The 21,967-nt window shown below is 32.9% G+C and overlaps 2 protein-coding genes across 2 annotated transcripts; both read right to left on the bottom strand.

Annotated features, from left to right (window-relative positions):
• Positions 1-3,812: 3,812 nt before the first annotated feature.
• LOC116140993 lies at positions 3,813-12,751 on the bottom strand. The gene is made up of 3 exons (XM_031426559.1): positions 12,676-12,751; positions 11,839-12,526; positions 3,813-4,190 (listed from the first exon to the last, which is right to left on the bottom strand). The coding sequence occupies exons 2-3, from the start codon at positions 12,502-12,504 to the stop codon at positions 3,813-3,815; spliced, it is 1,044 nt and encodes a 347-aa protein (XP_031282419.1). The 5' UTR covers positions 12,505-12,526; positions 12,676-12,751.
• A 41-nt stretch (positions 12,752-12,792) lies between these two features.
• Positions 12,793-13,335, bottom strand: LOC116140992 (ankyrin repeat-containing protein BDA1-like). The gene has a single exon (XM_031426558.1). The coding sequence runs from the start codon at positions 13,333-13,335 to the stop codon at positions 12,793-12,795; it is 543 nt and encodes a 180-aa protein (XP_031282418.1).
• Between the last annotated feature and the right edge of the window lie 8,632 nt (positions 13,336-21,967).

The raw sequence follows: 21,967 nt of genomic DNA, 5'->3' as shown, positions 1-21,967 counted from the left end.
AGATTACATGTATCTTTCTTGTCAATCCCTTTCTTCACCAGTCACTGCTTGAACTTTGAGCAATCCTTCTTCAAATGCCTTTATTCTTGCAAAAAAAAAAAAAAAAAAAAAATACATTTAGGAAATCTTTAATGCCTGATGACTTCATTGGCACTCTCCCTTATAATTTTTAAAAGACTTGCCCTTAGAGCTACTGGTTGTGAAGTGCGAACTTTTGACACCCTCACGTTTCGTCTTTCCTCCTCTTGAACACACATGGCCAACAATTCATTTGCTGACCATTTAAACTGTTGTGTGTTGTAAGTTACCTTTAGGTACTATACTCCTTAGGAGAGAGTAAGAAAAAGTCACAAGAAATTATTCAGATATGTCTATTTCTAACTCCTTTACTTGTGCTGCTAAATCCCTCATACGCATGATATGATCTCGCACTCCCTTTAATCCATGATGTTTCATGGAACTCAGATTTTCCATATGGGTGCTCGCTATTTGCTTTCCATTTTTATGAATTGGGCTCCACTGTTATCAAATAACAATGGCCTTAGTGCATTCAAGGATATAACTTCTAATACTCTTAGAAATGTTTGCTTTAATGAGCATTAGACTCAAACGGTTCGAGCGTTCTCAATTTCCAAATGGACTTTTTCAGCTGGCGTACTTAATTCCGTAATGCATCTGATTCACAAACTCAAAGCACCAAATCCAAATCCATACACCCCAAAGTCAAAAAGATTTTTTTTTCTTTCTATTCAGTATAGTTATCCCCATTCAGTAAAGGGAGACGAAATTGGTTATCTAACATAACTGCAAAATTGAATAATAAATGTCAAGATACATTAATGTAAAATTATTTATACTAATATCAACTCATGCTAATATCAGTTACAAACTAAAATAAATTCAATTTACTTGTAGGCAAAAGTCATAATCATTCTAGTCTGCTAACATAACACTAAACATTTGATAGGTATACTTTATAGTCCAAGTTTAGTGAATCTTGATTATATACTTTATAGATTACCTGTAGGCAAAATCTATAATGCATAATAATCATTATACTACTAAAGACTAAAATATTACATATAAATATGAAAATTTTATCTTGCCATGGCTAAAGAAAAAACCTCCAACTATTTTATTATTTCACATTTTATCTTATTCCAACATTGTACATAGAAATAATCTCCATGTTGGGACATTATTTATTAATGCTCTAGTTGCAAATTATAATAATGTCATACATATATCATTATATCAATTTATAATTTACAAATAATAAATTTAATTAATTCATGTGGCTGAAATTCAGTAAAATAATTTTGGGCCTTAAAACTGAAAAAAAAAACCCAATTTAACTTTTCTATAGTAGAAGAAAACTGGGCTTGAAATCTGAAAACCCATTTTCAGTGGGCTGGGCAGAAATAGAAAACTAAGCCCAAAACTGCTTCCTAAAGCTCATTTTAGTGGGCTGGCAGAAATAAAAATAGATCCCATTTCTACTTCCTTAAGCCCATTTTAGTGGGCTGGGCAGAAATGTAAAATGGACCCGAACATAATCCATGAACTCTTGTTTAGCAGTGGCATAACTGTAAATTTTCTAAATATATATTAGCATTTCCAATTAAGAAATAAAATAATATATAATGCACCACATAAAGTTATTAATGTCAGCCAAATGACATGTATAACATTACAATAATCCAGAATACCAACATCCACTCCTAGAGTGAGAGTGGGCATGAACATAACAATGTTTCATCCCTAACCTTTAAACACAAGCATTTCAGGATATTTTAATTTGTCCCAAAACTTTAAACATCACAAACTTTGCAATCCGAACTGATTTGATGAATAACATATCGTTAGAAACCTCTTGAAACAAGGATTCCTGATATCAAATCGAAATTAATGTGCTTTATACTGAAAGTTATGCAGAATTTAAAGTTAGGGTTTATAAATATTATTTTGATTTTCATGCATATACTCCTAAATTATCCTTTCAAAATCTCGGTTGTATCTAAAAACCATAACATACTAACAAATCATGGCAATTCGATATTTAAAACATTAACAACAACAAAAAATGTTATTTTCATTCAATTCTCCACAAAACATCTTAATGATCAATATCACATTATGAATACGAAAATCTTGATAATTAGGCATGTAAAACCAAACCTGCTCTAATACCAAATGAAAAACTAAATTTACAGATCATCATCATCATTATTCTGTAAAATGAGAAATAATTAATTACATACCTTTGTTGGGCCTAGTGTAATTCATGTCATTTTTATTCATTCTACAAATGACTCAATTGACTCAATTCACTTTAGGATTTCTGGTTGTTTCTCAAACTCACAATTAGGAAACTAATCCCTAATTATATAATCGTCACTTATGATCCCAAGTGGTTATTAAGGTGGTTATCCCAAATTATATTGAGTGGATTGTAACTTCCCATAACTAAGTGGTAGTTAATGGGCCACTTACATTTCTAACCCGCTCCTTTAGAAATAATTCACAATAAAACCAAAGAAATTCAAAGGTTGGTATTGCACATAAGAAACTTCAAATTAGAATTTATTTAGAAAATTCCAAGCACCAAAAGTTACAACAACAGTACAGCACATCAAACAAAATAAGGAAATTCATCACTGATCGAGTTCACATTTTAGGTTGTTCGAAGCTCCCATACGAAGTTGCCCCCGTCCGCATAGTTTAACCATCCAATCTCGTAAATATAAAAAAAAGGGAAAAGGTATGCCAACGGTCCAATTATAGCTATTAATAAATGAATGTAAACCAAAACCTGAGCCAACCGGGTATGGAGAGGTTTCAATTACGGCATAACAATAAGCAAGCACGATCAAAGTTGTGGAGAGCCAATGATTTTGAAGAAGGAAATCTACTTACGAGAACAATAATTGTGCAAACTGAAGAAGAAAAGCCACAGTATTATATATCAAGAAACAGAAATGAGATGGAGTCCCTGATCATATGCCCTGCTGCTGCTGTGAGCGCCCTCGGTAAAAAAATGTTGGATTCAGAAAAATGTTGTATAATGAGACTGCTGATGTGTTCTTGATTACAGAATGTTCTTTGTTGCCACCTACCTTCATCTTGCCAATTTCCTCCTGGGGGGCTGAGTGCTGCTTGGTAGGTGGCCGTTGCAATCTATTGCCACCACAAGTACCGCGTTTTGGACTTCAAGAGGAGTCCATTTATGATTAGGTTTCCAAACCCTGTGCTTTTGATAATTACTTCCACAGGTTTAGGTCCCAACATAAGTGCGGACAAATAAATTTTTAGAACGGAATAAACGGTAAATAACTATTGTTTTTAAGTTGAGAAGATTGAGTTTAGAAGCTCTTTGCTTTAGCACCAAGCAGAATTTGCTAAACCTCTGGATTCAGCAAATGTGGAGATCGTAGAAGATGTCCAGAGCTGTCAACCTTTACCGTTCACTCCTTTACGTCCATATATTTAATCAACAGCTTTACTACCTTTATAACAAGGAGATAAGGACATGTTAGAAACTCGAACTAAATGCCAAAAAGCGCGTCTAATGAAAGTACATGGAGTGCTTAGTTACCTCAGCTTGATTTGCAGAAATTGCAGTATGCAACGCATTGTTTCCTTCTTCATCTTCCACTTTAGGATATCTTCTTTGTCGAAGCGTCGAAGCCATCCCAACAGACTTTAAAGCCTTGAAACTCCGGTTTTTGATAGCCCATGGACAGCAGTTTCAGATTTAACTGTCAAATCTTCAATATGATGGACAAACATACAAAAAATCAGCCAAATTGAATTCATCGTCTATTTGAGCTCGTAGTGCAAAGGAGTAACCATCCCTTTGCTTTCACCCGAACAAGCTCTGGGTGAATTTTTATCAGCCATGTTACCAATTCTTGATACTTCTCCAAATCCAAATCGGAGGGACCACGCCCTTCCATTTCCTGATACCTTTCTTCTAAAGCCAAAGGAGGGGGATTAAGCTCTTTCAGTTCCCCGTGCTTCCCCTCCAAAGCCAAATGAAGGAGCACGCCCAAGATGGTCCCGCTTACAACAAATGAAGGCTTTAGGTTTACTATTTCCTTTGCGAATCGGATCTTTCCCTCTCTTACAGCTGTGTGTAAGGGAGTACTCAAAAATGCTTCCTCATCAAAGCGCTCCAAAACAAGAGGATCCTCCGCAAGTATTGAAAATATGCATCCACATCTTCTTCGGCAGCACGCTGCAGCCTTTGCACCTCTCCTCCCCGGCTATCGGCAACCTCTCCTCCACGGCTATCTGCAGCCTCTCATCCATGACCAACGCACTGATTTACAATTTTGCTTGGGGTATAGAAGTCAACAGCAATTGTAGGGCTATAACGGGGAACATATAAAAGCTTTTGTCATATTTATAGGGAAAATTAGAATAAAGATAATTGGAAATATGTACGATAAAATCAAAATTCTGATAATAAAAATAATAATACATTTACCTTTTGATTAAAAATAATAAAACGTAGTTTTTTACTCTCCAAATTTAGAGAAATAACAATACCATATGCTACGGAGGCAACAGTTTCTTTTTCATTTTTTTCCCTGTAACTTTTATGCTTACACAAGCCACGCACTCACAATTGATTAAGAATATTTTTTCATAAAGTTGATCAATTAGGGGACAGAAGTGATACATAAAAAATAAAAGAAGGGAGGGCCAGGGCGAGAATATTAAAAGTAAAAAGATGTCCTTCAAAACTAATAAGAATTAATTAAACTGACTTAAGCCAATGCATATATCACAATTAAAAGTTGACTTATGCAATTATAATTTGAACCCAATTTGATGTAAATAGATACCAATCGAAGACCATTTGATGGCTTCTTCTACCAATTTAACCTCACATTATTTCGCTGGAAAAACACCCAATAATGATAATGTCTTGACAAACAACCAACCACAAAACAAGAGAAAATTCTGAGTGTAGTAATTCTTGTGCTTTGACACGGACAAGATCCTCTCTCTCTCTGTGTTTGTTTTGTTTTTGTTTTTGTTTTTGTTTTTTTTAAAGCAATACAGCTTTGAAAGAAGAAAAGAGGAACTGTGTTTTGCTTCTTCATGTCGATTAAAATACTCAAACATGAAAAGAAACTAAAGATGTTTTGGTACTTAAATAGTACTTAATTTGCTTTGCTTCATGTCTCTGTTTCTCCCTATGGAAGCTTTACTTTCACAAAAGATAAAGATTAAAAAAGATAACCCAAAAAAAAAAAAAAAAAAAAAAGGATTCCTATGGTGTTTACCTTTCATAGAAAAAATAAAATAAAAAGAATGTTATCTATAACGGCTTATTTTTCTAAATTTCTATCGATGAAGGTTTCCTAAAGAAAATGAAGATATTTTATGAATTTAACTGTTGATTGGTTATATATATAATTGTTGAATGAGAAGACATTCCACAATTTATAGAAAATCTGGCATGTATCCAACCGAAAAAAGAGCTAATTGTTTTAGCCCATAAAATAAATTTATGATGTGATAGAGTATATAGCTTCAATTAGAGGGATCAATTAATTTCTACTTCTAAAAGCATCAAATAAATCTTCGGATTGGTTGAAATCTTTGTAATTTTCATTTAGTTCTAAAACGCATTCTTCGGTACTTTGGAAATGTTCCTGGAGTTTAGGCTTTAGGTTTGTCATGTTATGCATTTATATACTTTATGGTTTAAAATATTTGAGTGATCAAAATATAATAGAGAAAAAAGATTTAGTATGTTGAATGTCAGGATAAAGAAAGATGTAAAAACACTTGACACACCGAACAATTATTATTTTGTCTATCAGACATGTAGAATGTTTATACTTTTTATTAGTAGTGAATATGGTATATAATGATGTTTTGGTACTTAAAGTGTGCTTATTTTGCTTTGCTTCAGTGGCTTTTTTCTCCTAATGGAAGTTTCAAATTTACAAAAGATTAAAAAAAAAAAAAAATCCGATTACGGGTTGTTGTTGACCCGTATAGGACAGAAAATAAAACGAGTATGGTATCTAGCCAGGGCTTATTTTTCTCAAGTACTTTCAATGAAGATTTTCTAGAGAAATTGAAGATCTGTGGGTCACAAAATAAAAAACTTTTCTATGTATATACACAACCAATCATAAAACTTATACGAATTTATATCTTATCTAATGATTAATTGGTAAATACACAATCATCGTATGAAAGATTCTCGACAATTTAACAGAAATTCCGACATGTATTCAAGTTAAGTGTATTGATCGGTTAGAAAAGTCTAATTATTTTGAGTCCATAAGATTATTTTTTTGATATTATCGAGTATATAGCTTCGATTAGGGATCAATTTCTATTTCAAAGCTCAAATAATTATCTTCGAAGTTATTTGAAATCTATTGCTGTGTGATTAATTATCATTTAATCAAGGCATTCCTCTTTGTTCCAAAAGCGACAGAGGTACTTTGGAAATGTTCCTATCATCTAGTTTTAGTTTGTCATGTATATGCATCGATTAAATTTAATTTATGACTATATTATATTTGATTGATTTGAATTTCATCTAGTTAAAACATAAACAGAAAAATCATTTTGTTGTGATGTGGCAATTGACTTATGCCCACGTGAGTCAGCTTATAATTTAGGTGGTCAAATTATTTGTTAAAGGCTAAGGGGCAATTCTGTCTTTCTATACTTCAATAAATCTATGTAAATTAGGTTTTGCTTGATCAGTTCTCATTCTCGACCTTTTTTCTCTTGGTTACAAAAGAGATAAAGTTTGTTAGAGTCTGGATGTCTAGAAACCTGAAGATCGTTGATGGAATCAAACAGTGATGGTAGTCTTAGCTGTATTTTCGTTTTTGCCTTCTCTTGTGTATAAATATGTCACTGATTCTGGTTATTTTGTATCGTGTATGAGAGAGGAGGACATCTGGGTTTTACGGGTTTTGTACATAGGGTTTTACTCGGATTTTGCCTTGTGTAAAGGAGTGACGTAAATCTCTATAAGGTTTCTCTATTCTCATAGTAAATGGTTCCTTATTGCCCTAAAGAGTGGATGTAGGTAACTGTGTGATTACCGAACCACTATAAATCCGTATGTCTCTCTTTATATTCTGCTTTACTTATTGTTCATTTTACTTGTTTTTTTCTGCTGCTTGGATTATTGTACTATTTGGGTTTCGATTTTGGTCTCAATTTGCAACACATCAATTTGAGGACTTTTGAAAAAATAACTCATTTTAGTTTATTTAATTTTTTACATTAATAAATTTGGACACATTTGAATAAAATATATGCGGAATGATAAAGTTTTTTCGTGAATACACTTAACAGTTAGTAATCGAATGACATAATAAAGGAAGATGTGAGTACAAACACTTGACTCACTCAACAATTGGTTGTCTACATTCATATTCTTATTCAATGGTGAATATTGTACTATGCAAATCCATATTTTTGGTTCATTTGAGTGTAACATGTTATTAATTAGATGTGTAAGAAAAGCCGGTTTGTGCTTTGCTTCTTCATGTGGATAAGAATACTCAAACAGGAAATGATACTAAAGATGTTTTACATGGAAGTTTCAAATTTACAAAAGAAAAAAAAATCCGATTCATATTGTTGCTGACTTTGAAAACAAAAAATGAAAACAAAAAGAAGAATGTTCTTTAGTTGGGCTTTATTTTTTTCAATTTCTAAATTTCCATGAAGTTTTCTAGAGAAAAATGAAAATAGAGTTTATGCATATATAACCACATGAACATATGAAGTTATTATGAACATATGAAGTTATTATGAACATATTCTCAAAGAATCTAATCCAAGTTTATCAGCGTTTTGATTTCTGAAACCTTAGTTCCGTTTAAAGTACGTTCATTGATTAGATTTGCTTTGCAAAAAATCTAGCGGTTGAAATTAACACAAAATAAAAAATAAAAATCTTGCAATTATTGAGCAATTTTACAGTAGAGAAAAAAAAAAAATGCACCTATTAGGATATATTTTATTAGATCATGAGGTTTAACACCTAGAAAAAAAATTCCCTATATATATACAATCAAATTGAAATATTACGTTTATATCCCTATGACCTATTCTTAATACTTAACCTAACAGTAATTGATTGATTGTATATATTATTGTTATACGTAAAACTTTTTCACAACTTGTTAAAATTCCTAGTATGTATCCAAGTTCATTGTAATATTTTGATGTTATAGAGAATATAAATTCAATTATATGGATCATCTTCTAGTTTCAAAGCTTAATTATGATTCAGTAAAGCTTCATATAATTTAATTCCATCAAATTGAGTTGACATCTATTATAATTATCATTCAATCCAGAAGATTTTTCGTACAAGCAGGAGAAGTAATTAAAAGAGAGATAAATTCCAATAGTTGATGACAAAAATGTTAGGTAATTTTAAACGTATAATGAGCTAGAACTCATGGTTATTATATTAAAAAACTTAGATTTAATACAATATTTTGCATTGACATAACAGTTTTATAGAAGAAATAAAAGGCAGTGCAAGTTTATACTTTACACATCAACTGTGAGCCGAGGGACGAGGAAGATATGTCAAAATAGTGGGCCGAACTCAGGCCCATAATTTGGAAAATCTGTTCGAGAATTATTAGTCTCATGTTCGGTTGTTCCAAGCTTCGGCAGCGAGTTTCTATCACAGCAATGGAATGACAAGAAAAATGAATGAATGAAAGAAGCCTGAATCACTTGCCCTGCTTCATGTAGTGATTTGGTGTCGCTCTTTGTTGGCGTCTTGCCGTCATCTTGCCAATCCTCCTAGGGGTTGAGTGCAGCTTGGTAGGTGGCCGTCGCAGTCCAAATAGCCACCACAAGTACCATGTTTTAGACTTCATTATATTTTCATTAAATGGTAAAAACGACCCACATAAGTCGTCAGACAAATGATTTTTTTATAACTGAAGAAAGTTTCAATTAATCGTTTTTCAAGTTTAGAGTAGGCGAAGTAACGAGTAATTCAAATGCTCTTTTAGTTTGAGCATCGAGTACAATTTCCCCAATCCTCTGATTCAACGAATTTAGGGGATTGTAGAATATGTTTAAAGCTGTGAAACCTTTATTGTTCTTTTTATTTACTTTCACATATTGATCAGATCATTACCACCTTTATTATTTAAAGTGAAGTTAGAAGCTAATTTTGTGAAGAAAATGAAATGTGCAAAGCTAATTTGGCATATGGGTCGCTTACCTCAGGTTGATTTTCAGAAGTTAATTGCACAGTGCCCGACCATAACTCCGCCGCGCAGAGTTTATAGCTTCAAATAAAATTGGGAAAAGCTTAACATAATTTCTATGAAATTGAATTCAGATCCATTACAAAGGTAAAAGATATTAGTTTAGGAACTGAACCAAGAAATTACCTTTAGCCATTTGCCCTAGGCCATTGGGGAGGTCCAACATCGAGTACACATTTGTGTGAAGAATATCCGGTTTCCTTAAGAAGAAACTCTCGAGTGTTTGGAAGTTAACTCTTACATATATTCTTGAGATTTTATTCCTTTTTAACAAACTTAATTTTTGTTAACCTTTATTTTGAGAATAAATTAAAGTGGCAATAAGTAATATATATGTATCTTGAAATCATTTATTTGTTATTTTTATCATTTTAGATTATATTAATTTAATTTTGTGAAGCTATTTTATAAATTATTCATATCTTTAATGAGTTCCGTATTTTGTCTAAGTTGAAATCATTTATTTTTTGTTTTTTAAGTTCTGTATTTTAAAGTTAATTTTTGTAAATTTAATCAGATTATATTTGTTTTAATTTTTGACATTAATCAATAGCTATCCATCTACTTCTACTACAATAATGGTTCAAATTGGATGATTTGGCAAAAAAAATTAAATTTTAACTTTTTTTTTTTTTCTAATAATCATTAAATTGCAATACACCAATACATAAAAAATAATAATAATAATTGTGTCAACAATTTGAAATTAAAAGTTGAAGTTGATATAATCAAACTCTAGAATTTTACAGGAACTCTCAAGCTGTATCCAAATCAAGTCCACTCGACACTGCGATATTGCAGAGTTTATGGCTTCAAATGTAATTGATAAAGCTTCATATGATTTTCGTCAGATTGGGTTGAATCAGCTTAGGATCAATCATATAAAATGTTGACATCTTTTAAATTATAAATTACTTAAAAGAAGAAAAAGTTAAATGTAAAGGGATAATTACATCAAACCCCTCAAAGATAGCCAAATAAACCCTATATGATTTGTCGATATTAATAAAAGAGATATCATCAATTAGGGTACAAACTTTTCAAAACTTTCAATGAGATAGAAGTTAAGAAAAACAAATTAAATTAAAAATTATTAAAAAAAAAACCTTAAAAAAAGAAAGCTCTATCGTGCGTTTTCTTTTTCAAAGTTTAAAATTTTTGTTTTCGTTTTTTAAGTAATTTTAATTTATTTAAAAAAAATAATTTAAATAAATATTATTACTTTTTAACCCTTATACAAAAGTTAAATTTAACTTCAAGTAATTTGTTATTTTCCCAGGAATTTAAGTAATCTAAATTTAGTTCTTAAAAAATGTAACCTATAAACCTAGGACGTGCCATGCAACTACTTCCAAGGTCTTGAGTAGACCTAGCACACAGGCAGGTATGGGCTTGGTAGTTGCAGGTAAGGGGTGAAATAGGTACAAGTCCGCGGTTATTTTTTTCACTGCTAGGGAAATGTATGACTCGTATCTGTCCGTACGGGTACGAGTCAACCCATAAGTCACCCATAAAAATGTAGTTTTTACATTTTTTTTTCCTAATTTTTGTTATTCAAATTTCAAAGTTTTGTGCTTTGTATGCATATTTGATCAATTTTATTTTAAAAAGTATTATATAAGTAATAAAAAATTAAAAATAAAAACTGGTTTGATAGTGTGATTTAACCACCGTTGGCACCGAAATGATTAGATGGACTTGATTTATCCATGGAACAATAAATTTTACAGTGTAAGATATCATGAAACGTTTTAGGAAGCATGGAAAAAAAAAAAAAAAAAAAAAAAAAAACCCTGCGCATTGTACGCTATAAATATCCACTAATGATGATGTATATTCAACTTAAAAACTGTAACAAATATAAAGAACAGTGAACAATGCTCAACTTCCAATAAACTAATCACAAATATTTAAACCGAGCTCAAGATCTTGACCTCTAGAAACAGCTCTCAAGTCAGCACAAATCATGATAAATCATGAACTGTGTCCTTCTTATCCAGTGGTTAGATAAGAACTCTTAAGACATTATATAAAAGATCTTAAACTTATTTCACTTCAGTTGTTAATAGGGATGATTACTGGAGGTTTATCTTACTTTTAATTCAGGGTCTAAATAATTAGTTAAGATATATATAAATTAACTTGAATACCTTGGTTACAGCCAAAAAAAAAAAAAAAAAAAGGTTTAACTTTTATCACTCCGAACAGATCATGGAGTTTACAGCTTCAAATATAACTGGTAAAGCTTTACATAATTTTCATCGATTGTGTTGAGATCCCTTATAAACAATTTTATTAAGAAAAATTCAAAGAAGGCAAAAGGTTCTAATAACTTGTACGACATAAACAAGTGGCACAAACAATATAAATTCACCCAATATCACTACCCCTGAGTTCATTTTCGAATCTACCCAGGCGTAGTTTCTTCCCACGGCCACACCGTTTAAGCCTCCTTAGTTCGAACACATAAAAGTTGTATGTGCAATAAATTGCGACACTTAAAGTTACAAGTTACAATCATTAAACTAAAAAAGATGAAGCTTACCGTTGTGTTATATCGATACGGAAAGGTTTCGATCACGGCAAAAGTGAATGAAAATACGATCAAAAGTGTCCATGAGAAAATGAATTTGGAAAAAGGGAACCCAGTTATAAGAACCAAAATTGAGCAGACAGACGCGAAGAAAGCCACAGAATTAAATAGCAAAAAGTACAGATGCATGTAAGACCCTTGAATCATGTGCCCTGCGCGTTGTTGTGATGGCTCTTCACCAGCGAGGATGGAGGTGATGTTTGTGTTTTTATTGATAACAGTGTTGGCTGCTGGCAGATTCCCGTCATCCTGCCAATATCCTCCGGGGGGGCTGAGTGCGGCTTGATAGGTGGTTGTGGTAATCAACATAGCCACCACAAGTAGTACGTTTCGGACTTCAAGAGGTATTTCATTTATGCTCTGGGCACCACCCCCACAAATTTTCCGAATGCATTTTGCCAATGGTAATTTCCTAGAATAGTAAGTGACAGGTGAATTTTCAACACCAGGTAGTTTTTCAAGTCTAGAGATAAACCGAGGATGGGCTGCTACTTCAGAAGCTCTTTTAGCTTTAGAACCAAGTAGAATTTCCTCAACTTCTGCATTCAGCGAATCGTGGTGATTGTAGAAGATGTCCAAAGCTGTCAAACCTTGACGGTTCTTTGTATTTACTTCCATGTATTTTATCAACAGCTTCACCGCCTTTATAAATGAGGAGATAAGAACAAGTTAGACACTTGATTGATAAATCAATCCAAGTTCCAACCCTTCGAGAAGCCGGGTGCAAATAACAAAAGAAAAATTCCAAAAAGAGCGCGCTGTTAAGAATATATATATCGAATGCTTACCTCAGTTTGATTTTCAGAAATTGCAGTATGCAACGCATTGTTTCCTTCTTCGTCCTCCCACCTTAGGACCTCTTCTTTGTTGAAGTGTTGAAGACATCCTAACAATACTTCCAAAGCTTTACAACTCCCGTTTTTTGATGGCTACATGGACGACAGTTTCACATTTAACTGTCAAATCTTGGATAGATGATGGGCAGACATACAAAAATTCAGCCAAATTGGATATATCGTTTAGTTGAGCTGCATAATGCAAAGGAGTAACCATCCCCCTTGATTTGACACGGACAAGCTCACTGTCAATTTGTATGAGCCATGTTACCAGTTCCTGGTACTTCCCCTCAAAATCCAAATCAAAGGGACCATGCCCTTCCATTTCCTGATACTTTTCTTCCAAAGCCAATTGAAGGGGGCTACGCCCAAGATGGTCTCGCTTACAAACAAATGAAGGCTTTAAGTTTACTATTTCCTTTGCAAATTGGATCCTTCCCTCTCTTACAGCTGTGTGTAAGGGGGTACTAAAAAATGCTTTCTCATCAAAGTGCTCCAAAACAAGAGGATCCTCCGCAAGTATTGAAAATAATGCATCCACATCTCCTTCTGCGGCAGCACGCTGCAGCCTTTGCAACCTCTCCTCCACGGCTTTCTGCAACTTCTCTTCCATGACCTAAGGCACTGATTTACGACTTTGCTTCAGTTATCAAAGTCAAATAGCAATTTTTAGCGCTATAATGAGGAACATGTAAAAAAGCATTTGTCATATACTTATAGGGAAAATTGGAAATTGTGAATCCTCACTCAAAGTTTCTCTCTCGAAGAGAAAGTCTACTATCTGATGTCCTGGTGTAAAAGCATAAGAAAATATTAACAAGTTGCTCCACCCAAAAAAAATATTAACAAGTTGCATCTCATTAATTTGATGACGAAATTTAAATTGGAAATATATTTTAGATGGAAGTATCATATTATTTTATTTGAAAAATTAAGAAAACTTATGAAAGCAAGAATATATTAGAATAAAAGTTAAACAAAAAAATGTAAAGATAAATCAAAATTCTGATAATCAAAATTAATGATACGTTTAAATTTAAAAAAATAAAAATAAATAATAAAACGTAGTTTTTTACTCTCCAAATTTAGAGAAATTAACAATACCATATACTACAGAGGCAACAGTTTCTTTTCCATTTTTTGTTTCCAACTCACAATTGATTAAGAATAAGTTTTTTTCATAAAGCTGATCAATGAGGGGACAGAAGTCATAAAGAAAGAATATTGAAAAGTAAAAAGATAATCACTGGAAACTTATAGAATTAATTAAAATTGACTTAAGCCAATGCATGTATCACAATTAAAAGTTGGTTTATGCAATTATAAATTTAACCCAATTTGATGTAAATAGATACCAATCGAAGACCAATTAGATGGCTTCTTCTACCACTTTTAATTTCATATTATGCCCAATAAACAATTAAGTGTCTTGACAAACAATTACAAAACAAGAGAAAATTTTGAGTGAGGAATTTAATTGAACATAACATATATGGTTCACCCAATTGGGGAATATCCACGGAGATAGCTAGTATGGGAATGTTTAACTATGAAATCAAAGGAGTAACTGGATTCGCTATAGCAAAATTGGATTGGCTGTAGCGAATATGCTTTTTGGCTAAATTGTTCCCGAATCCACTTTCCAACACTGCAGCCAACTTCCACAATCTTCAATGCCACCATTTGCCATTGTTATCAAGGGGCATATGAGCCACACATGTCACAGTCTATTTCAGAATAAGAATAATATTCTAATACAAATTTAAAAAATGATAGATCTTACAAGTGTGTAATTAGGGTTTGCAATTAATTAATTATTTAGACAAAAATTAATGAGAATCAGAGCATTTGTTATATTATTATAACTACGCAATTTGTTTCTATATATCGATTAGTTTTAACAGATATTGTGGCCAGGTTCTTATAAATTAATACAAAGGGTTCCCTCATAGTTAAGTGCTATATAATAATACTCTTTCTATTAAATTAAGTTAATCAATTGGGGAACAAAATTAAGAAGAAAGGGAGAGAAGGGGGTCAGGAAAGAGGAGATTCCATTACAAAGCAAAAGATACTCTCAATAATTGATGATACAATTATTTTGGTCCATCAATTTACATGGATAGTTCTGGTTCAATTAGTTTAATTTACTTCAAAGAGTCCATGAAAGATGGTAAAGATTAAGCTGTAGCTGAACGAAGAACTGAAAAAAAATCTGTTGAAAATAAGTGTGACTGTTTCTATTATTGAAGAAGACGAAGACCAACTCTTTTATAGTTGGTGAATAACAATGAAGAAACGCAGCGTCTTGAACATACAGGATTAAACAAAACGCTGCGTTTGATTTTCTTTGGATTATTACAAAGTAAACCCCCTTTCTTGTCACTATTACAAATTCACCTGATTCAAAAACCTACAGAGCAACTCTTCTACACTTCATCTAATATTCCCTCTCAAACAGAACTTCTCTTCAAACATTCAGGACAACTTTTCTCCACTTCATCTAATATTCCCTCTCAAACAAAAACCTTCTCTCTTATCATTCCAGATTAATCCCATCAAACATACAAGCAAGTTCTTCTACACTATACCTAATATTCCCTCTTAAACACAACTTCAATTCCATTCTGTTTTTCCGTTTTTCTGCTGGTCCGCTGCTGCATTCAGTTTCTGCAGTTAAATTATTAGTATTAATATGCTTTATATATCAGTTGATGCATAAACATGGATGGTTCTGTCTAAAATATGATTATAGTCAATCAAAATTTCCTATGTTTCATCTGAGGTAAGCGATCCATATGTCAAATTATGCTAATTTAGTAGGTGGCGGTAGCAATCAATAAAGCCAACAGAAGTATCATGGTGTGGACTGGAAGTTCATCTATGATTGGATCACCAACCTTATGTGTTTCATAATTAATTCCAGAATTGGTAATTCCTTGCATAAGTAGTCAACAAGTGATTCTTCAAAACCGAATAAAGTGCCAACTAATAGTGTATCTAGTTTAAAGTTAGGCCGAGAACTGAGTTTGAATGCACTTTTAGCTTTAGCACAAAGTAGAATTTCCCTTACTTTTGCATTTATCAAATCTTGGCAATCGTAGAAAATGTCCAAAGCTGTCAAACCTTAATAATTGGAGCATGTATTTTTCGATTACCATTCACGTATACATAGGAGCAGAACCAAGAAACTACATTTGGGGGCCAAATAACTAATAAGGATACCAAAGAAAAAAATTTATAGCTAAGAATTTGGATTTAAGGGGTCAAAATTGATGTTTAAAGAGCAAGAGGGTAAAAAAAAAAAAGTCTTTAAGAGTTGAAATTGACATATTCACAGGGGTGGCTATTTCCATAAGGCCATTGGGGAGGTCCACCATTGAGTATACATTTGTATTGCCTAAAGAAGCTCAAGTGTTTGGAAGTTAACTCTTACATATAAAAATCAATAAGAATTCTTGAGATTTTATTCTTTTTTAACAAACTTATTTTTTGTTAACCTTTATTTTGACAGTAAATTAAAGTGACAATAAGTAATATATATGTATGTTGAAATCATTTGTTTGTTGTTTTTATTATTTTATATTATATTAATTTAATTTTGTGACTCTATTTTATAATTATTCATATCTTTAATAAATTCTGTATTTTGTCTAAGTTGAAATCATTTATTCGTTGTTTTTTAAATTCAGTATTTTTAAATTACTTTTTGTAAATTTAATCATATTATATTTATTTTAATTTCTGACATTAATCAATAGTTATCCATCTACTACAATTTTATGGTTCAAAATTGATGATTTGGCACAAAAAGTTAATTTTAACTTCTTCTTTTTTCCTAATAATCATTAAATTGTGTATATGCAAAAAAGAAGATAGTAATATATAATTCTTGCTCACCCAATCTCTTTAAAATATGTGGTAGACAAACCCTTCCAACTTTTGTTCGACCACAAGTCCACGATAATAGCTTCCAACTTTTGTTGGAGTGGGAAGCTCTTTTAGCTTTAGAAGTAAGTAGAATTTTCCCAACCTCTGGATTCGGCCAAACCATGTGATCGAAAATGTCTAAAGCTGTCAAACAGCTTCACGACCTTTATTTTTTAGGAGAAAATGACAAGTTATAAACTTATAATGTAAAGAAAATGAGAAGGCAAAGATTCTTATCGATGAATTATTACAATTTATCCCACCAAAAAATTTCATCCTTCATCTTACAGAAGCCAAGTGCCAGTAAATACAGCAAAGTTTCAAAAGGAGCAAGCAAATAATGATACATGCAATTGTCGATTTGTAGATGTTGCCATATGCAAGGCATTATTACCACCTTTGTCCTCCCACCTTAGCATTTGTTCTTTGTGGAAGTGTCGAATCCATCCAAGTGACACTTTAAAAGTTCTAAAACTCTTGTTTCTGGCGGCCACATGGACAGCAGTTTCACCTCTTAACCGTCAAATCTCTGATAGATGAAGGGCAAACATAGAAAAAATTAGCCAAATTGGAATCATTATTTATGTCAGCTGCGTAGTGCAAAAGGAATAACCAACCCCTTTGCCTTCACACGGACAAGCTCACTGTCAGATTTTATGAACCACGTTACCAGTTCCTGGTACGTCCTCTGCAAATCCAAATCACCGGGGCTACCCCACTTCCAGCGGGCGCTTCTCCTCCGAAGCAAAATGAAGGGGACTACGCCCAAGATGGCCTCGCTCCCAAGCAAATGATAGATTAAGTTTACTATTTCCTTGGCAAAATGGATCTTTCCCACGCTTACAGCTGTGTGTAAAGGAGTATTCACAGATTGTTTCTCATCAATAAGGTCCAAAACATTTGGATTCCACTCAATTATTGAAAATAAGGCATCCACGTTTCCATCTTTGGCAGAATCCCGCAGCCTCTGAACCGCGTCTTTCATGCCCAAGGTGGCTGTTTGACAGCTGTTTTATTTGCTTCTGCTATGGAAATAACAATCCCAGTTATAGTACTAAAATGAGGACATAGAACCAACAGTCACGTCTCCGGTAGTTGGGAATGAACCAAATTAAGTAAAAATGCAGCCGCAATTTCAACAAATAGAATTCAAGCTTATAAGTCAATTAAAAGATTTAAATTATTGATAGGATTGGATTGGATTGGATTACATTTAGTATTGTACGTGTTTGGTGTAGCACAATATTAAATATTTAATAAAAAAATTGCGCATTTAAAAAAGAGTTAAATTATTGAAATATTTTTAAAAAATTCAAATAAATAATAATAAACTTTTTGAATGAAAACTTTGAAAAACAAAATCAGAAATGACCAACAATGTCGCCAGAAAACCATCATTAGATCTGACGACAAGTGCAACAACATCGTCGACAGATAAATCTTTAATCAATCTATTCAACAGTGTAAACAATGAAGGCATAGAGATGGGTGCAGGCCGGGTCGGGGGTGGGGACCCCATGCCCCGTCCCCGTTACCCCCTCCCATGACCGTCCCCAACCCGTCCCCATTGGTGGGGATTTTCTCATGACCATTCCCGGCCTGTGGGGACAAAATCCTTCCCATCTCCGTCCCAGTCCGGCCCGATGAACAGGGCTTTGTGGGGAATTTCTTCCCGCGGGGATTTATCCCCCGAATGGGGATTTTTGCCCCATGTAAATCAAAACTTTCCGTAATAATAATATTTAATTATTTTAATTGTGAAAAACTAGCACATTGATTAATTATATTCAATCTTAACATAATTTATTAGGTAAATTGCTGAATTATTCAATTGTATTGAGGCTTAGGTTTAGTTAACCATGTTAATTAATTAATTTTTCATAAAATTAACATAACTAAATTCAATCTTAACATAATTTACTAGGTAAATTGATGAATTAATTCATAAAACAATATCTCCACTACAACTAATAAAATTAGTCCATTTGTGAACGGGACAAATCCCATTATTTGATTAAGTTTACCATCATATTTAATTGATCAATTAATTAATTATAAGGATAATTAAATTTGTGTGATTTGTAAGTTGTTAAGTAATTGTATATATTCTTATATTGGTTTGTAAATTGTAATAATCTAATTAAATTTATTTTTGGGTCATGTCCCATGTATTATTATTTTGTGAAATTCACAAAGTACTAATACATATATTTAATTATTAAACTCCCTCGTTTAAATTATTTTTCTATAAATTTAATACAAACATTAGAAAATATTATAAAAGTAACTATCATAAATTTAGATACATTACTTAAAATCATAATTTAAACTCTAGCTTTATATACAATCTCATAAAGGGAAAAAAAAAAAAAAATATAAAATTCTCAAAAAAGCGAGGCAGGCAGGGTTCCATGGGGCCGAGGCGGGCCGGGTTGGGGATTGCACTATCCCCTTCCCTGGCCTGTCCCCGGATGCAGGGATTTTACTAAGGACCATCCCTGGCCCTATCTCCATTTTTTTTTGGTCGGGCCGGGGCAAATGCCTATCTCTATGAAGGCACTAACTATTTATTTTAACCAGAAAAAACCGAAAAAGGCTCAACGAATGTTTTCCAACTTTTTCTGGCCAAATGGGACTGTTTTTTTTTTTTTTTTTTTTTTTTTTTTTTTTGTGGGTAATTATCGGAATGACACTGTTGCTGCAACCACCGTTTATACCGGTGATCTATCCAAAAGGTGTCGGCAGTGTCATGGGACTCGAGCCGAACTAGACTCACCAATGAAGGTTGGCCGGCAACACTGCCAGCCAGGTTCTTATCGTTCTAAAATTATTTTAATATAATCTATAAAATATTTGGTTAACATTTTTTCAAAATTTTTCGCTTAATACATATCAAAGCCGTAGGGGGCTAGCGATTAAATTATATGAAATAGTCCCCTGAAATATAAAATTTTAATACAATCCCATCCACCTAAAAACTAACCAAACATGGGATAACTGAAAAATAATACTCTCCAATGGTACGGTGCAGTGCGACACACCCAGCCAAACATACCCATATTGTATTGAAAGGATATTATGAAGGAAAAACTACAAAGAGACTGTACTGCTTTTCTACCATTATTCTTGATAGAAGAGAATGAAATGTCGAAATTCTATAATAGAAAGAGTTTAAACAAAATTTAATTTGAAAATCAGATTATTCTCCAAGTTGATTTGTAAATGACAAATATACCATTATGTTATAGTTTTACTTACGAGATTTAAATAAATATATAATTTACTTATGTTTTATGAAATCAAACCCTAAACAAAATCAAACCACTAGGCAAGGACACCAGTGGATTGATGGCAATGATTTTCGGATTTCGGTGATCTCTAATGATGGGCGTCGACCCTAAGCGTTGATCTTGATTGTCGCGTGTCAATCCTGATTGACACACGTTAGCCCTCAACGCTAGTCCCATCAAGACCAATTGAACCGATCTATAGGAATTGGAAAAAGGACAGTCGGAATGTTTCGCCGCCTTTTGTGGGAAAATGATGCACTAAAATCCAATGATTCCATCAAATTGAGACAAATCGACTCATGCCAGTCCCGATAGGCCTGGCAATGACGTTAATGTTCTACTGTTGACAGACATTGACCTTTGGTCCATGGTCTTGACAGGAGTTGACTGTTTGACCAACATTGACCAGCAGTTGACTACTGTCCAAATCTAATTTTTAAAACTTTTTCAATTATTAATTATTAATAATTTGTTTAACAATTTTTTAGTACATTTTTAATTATTTAACAAAATACATATGTAGAATTATAAAAGCATTTTAACAAATAAATTGTCTATTTTGTTAATTCTACATACACCAATAATTTGAAAATCAATTTACCAAACACACCATCATAGATTTTGAAAATCATAGCCATTATAAATGTTATATTTACCAAACACATTCCAAATTATATTCAAAACTGAATATTTAAAAAAATGAACTAAAACTTTTTAAACTTAAAAGTTACAGTAATTCCAAATTAGCTCATAACCCACTTTAGGCCTTGCTGGCTCGAATTTTCTAAAACTTCTTTTACCTTAATAGTGAAGCATCAATGTAATAGAGCCTAGGCCCAACAATGTAGCGGTGGCTGTAGAACAAGTAGATATGAAAATCCAAGGTGAGATAAAACCAAAGTGAATTTCTCGGCGTTTCCACTGCCATTCACGTATACATTTGTTTTAACAAGGCCACATAAAATCACTATTCACTTTTTGAATCCACACTTTTCTTTTATTTTCAAAGTGTTGGGTCTAGTTTTGGTTCGATCGCAAGGCCTGGATTCGGACCTGCCCAGATGGCCACATGCAGTGCAGTTTCACATTTAGTTGTCAAACTTGGAGTAACCATGATAGTTACTTCTTGAGTTGAAAATTGAATTCAATTTTCATTTCTATTAATTTTTCTCGGAGTCAAGGCTAGAAACATAGGCATTCCAGTTAAGTGAAAAATCAAGAGCCATCTGTATAATTGTATATAACCGGATCAACTGGTTATAACAGGGAAGTTAGTGGATCATCTTTGTCAGACATAGAATACAAGGTGAAGGAAGATGTTCATATGATTAATGATTTCTTATCTCTTCCAAAAGACTCGCACTCAGAGCTGTTTAATCAAAGTAAGCGATACATTATTATTGACTAATTAAATTAAGCTGAACTTACTTAAAGAAGATGAGTTATCTATGCATCTAATTAATTAATAGTACTCTTTCTCGGTCTCTGTCAACAATGCACATGGACATGGGTGGCTCTGTAAAACTCAAGTTCCATTGCAGATGTTACCAAAGGACAGCCAACATTACTTACGAAAAAACAAAAACAAACATCAGTCTCCTTAAAAGGAAAAATGTATAATATAAAACTATGCATTTTCAAAAGATAAAGCAACACAAAACTACAATACGAGGTCCTTAATATAATATAAAGTCTCTAACGCTTCACACAAGTTACGTAAAATGTTGTCATGTGAGTTCACATCTTTGGTTGCTCCAAGCTTCCCAGACGTAGTTTCCCCCGCCCGTAAAATTTAAGCAGCCGCTCTCGGACAGATAAAACGAGTGGAATAAAATATGTCGCACCTCCAATTGAAGTCACTAATATACAAAACAAATACCATAAAACTGAACCAAACGGGAAGGGGGAGGTTTCTGTCAGCGCAAAACAATAAGCAATCACGATCAAAGTCGTGGATAGGCCAACGATTTGGGAAAAACGGAGCCCAATTGTGACAATAATAATTGTGCCGCACACAGACGTAGA

Source organism: Pistacia vera, unplaced genomic scaffold (assembly GCF_008641045.1).
Source record: "Pistacia vera cultivar Batoury unplaced genomic scaffold, PisVer_v2 Contig39, whole genome shotgun sequence".
Lineage (NCBI taxonomy): Eukaryota > Viridiplantae > Streptophyta > Magnoliopsida > Sapindales > Anacardiaceae > Pistacia > Pistacia vera.
Note: the sequence above shows the minus strand (reverse complement) of the source record. Positions and strands in the feature narration are given on the sequence as shown.

Coding starts and splice junctions, on each gene's coding strand:
- LOC116140992 (XM_031426558.1), bottom strand. CDS start 13,335: ATGGAAGAGAAGTTGCAGAAAGCCGTGGAGGAGAGGTTGCAAAGGCTG.
- LOC116140993 (XM_031426559.1), bottom strand. CDS start 12,504: ATGGAAGTAAATACAAAGAACCGTCAAGGTTTGACAGCTTTGGACATC. Junction 4,191..11,838: donor CGTATCGATATAACACAACG/GTAAGCTTCATC, acceptor ATACTTGCGGAG/GATCCTCTTGTTTTGGAGCG.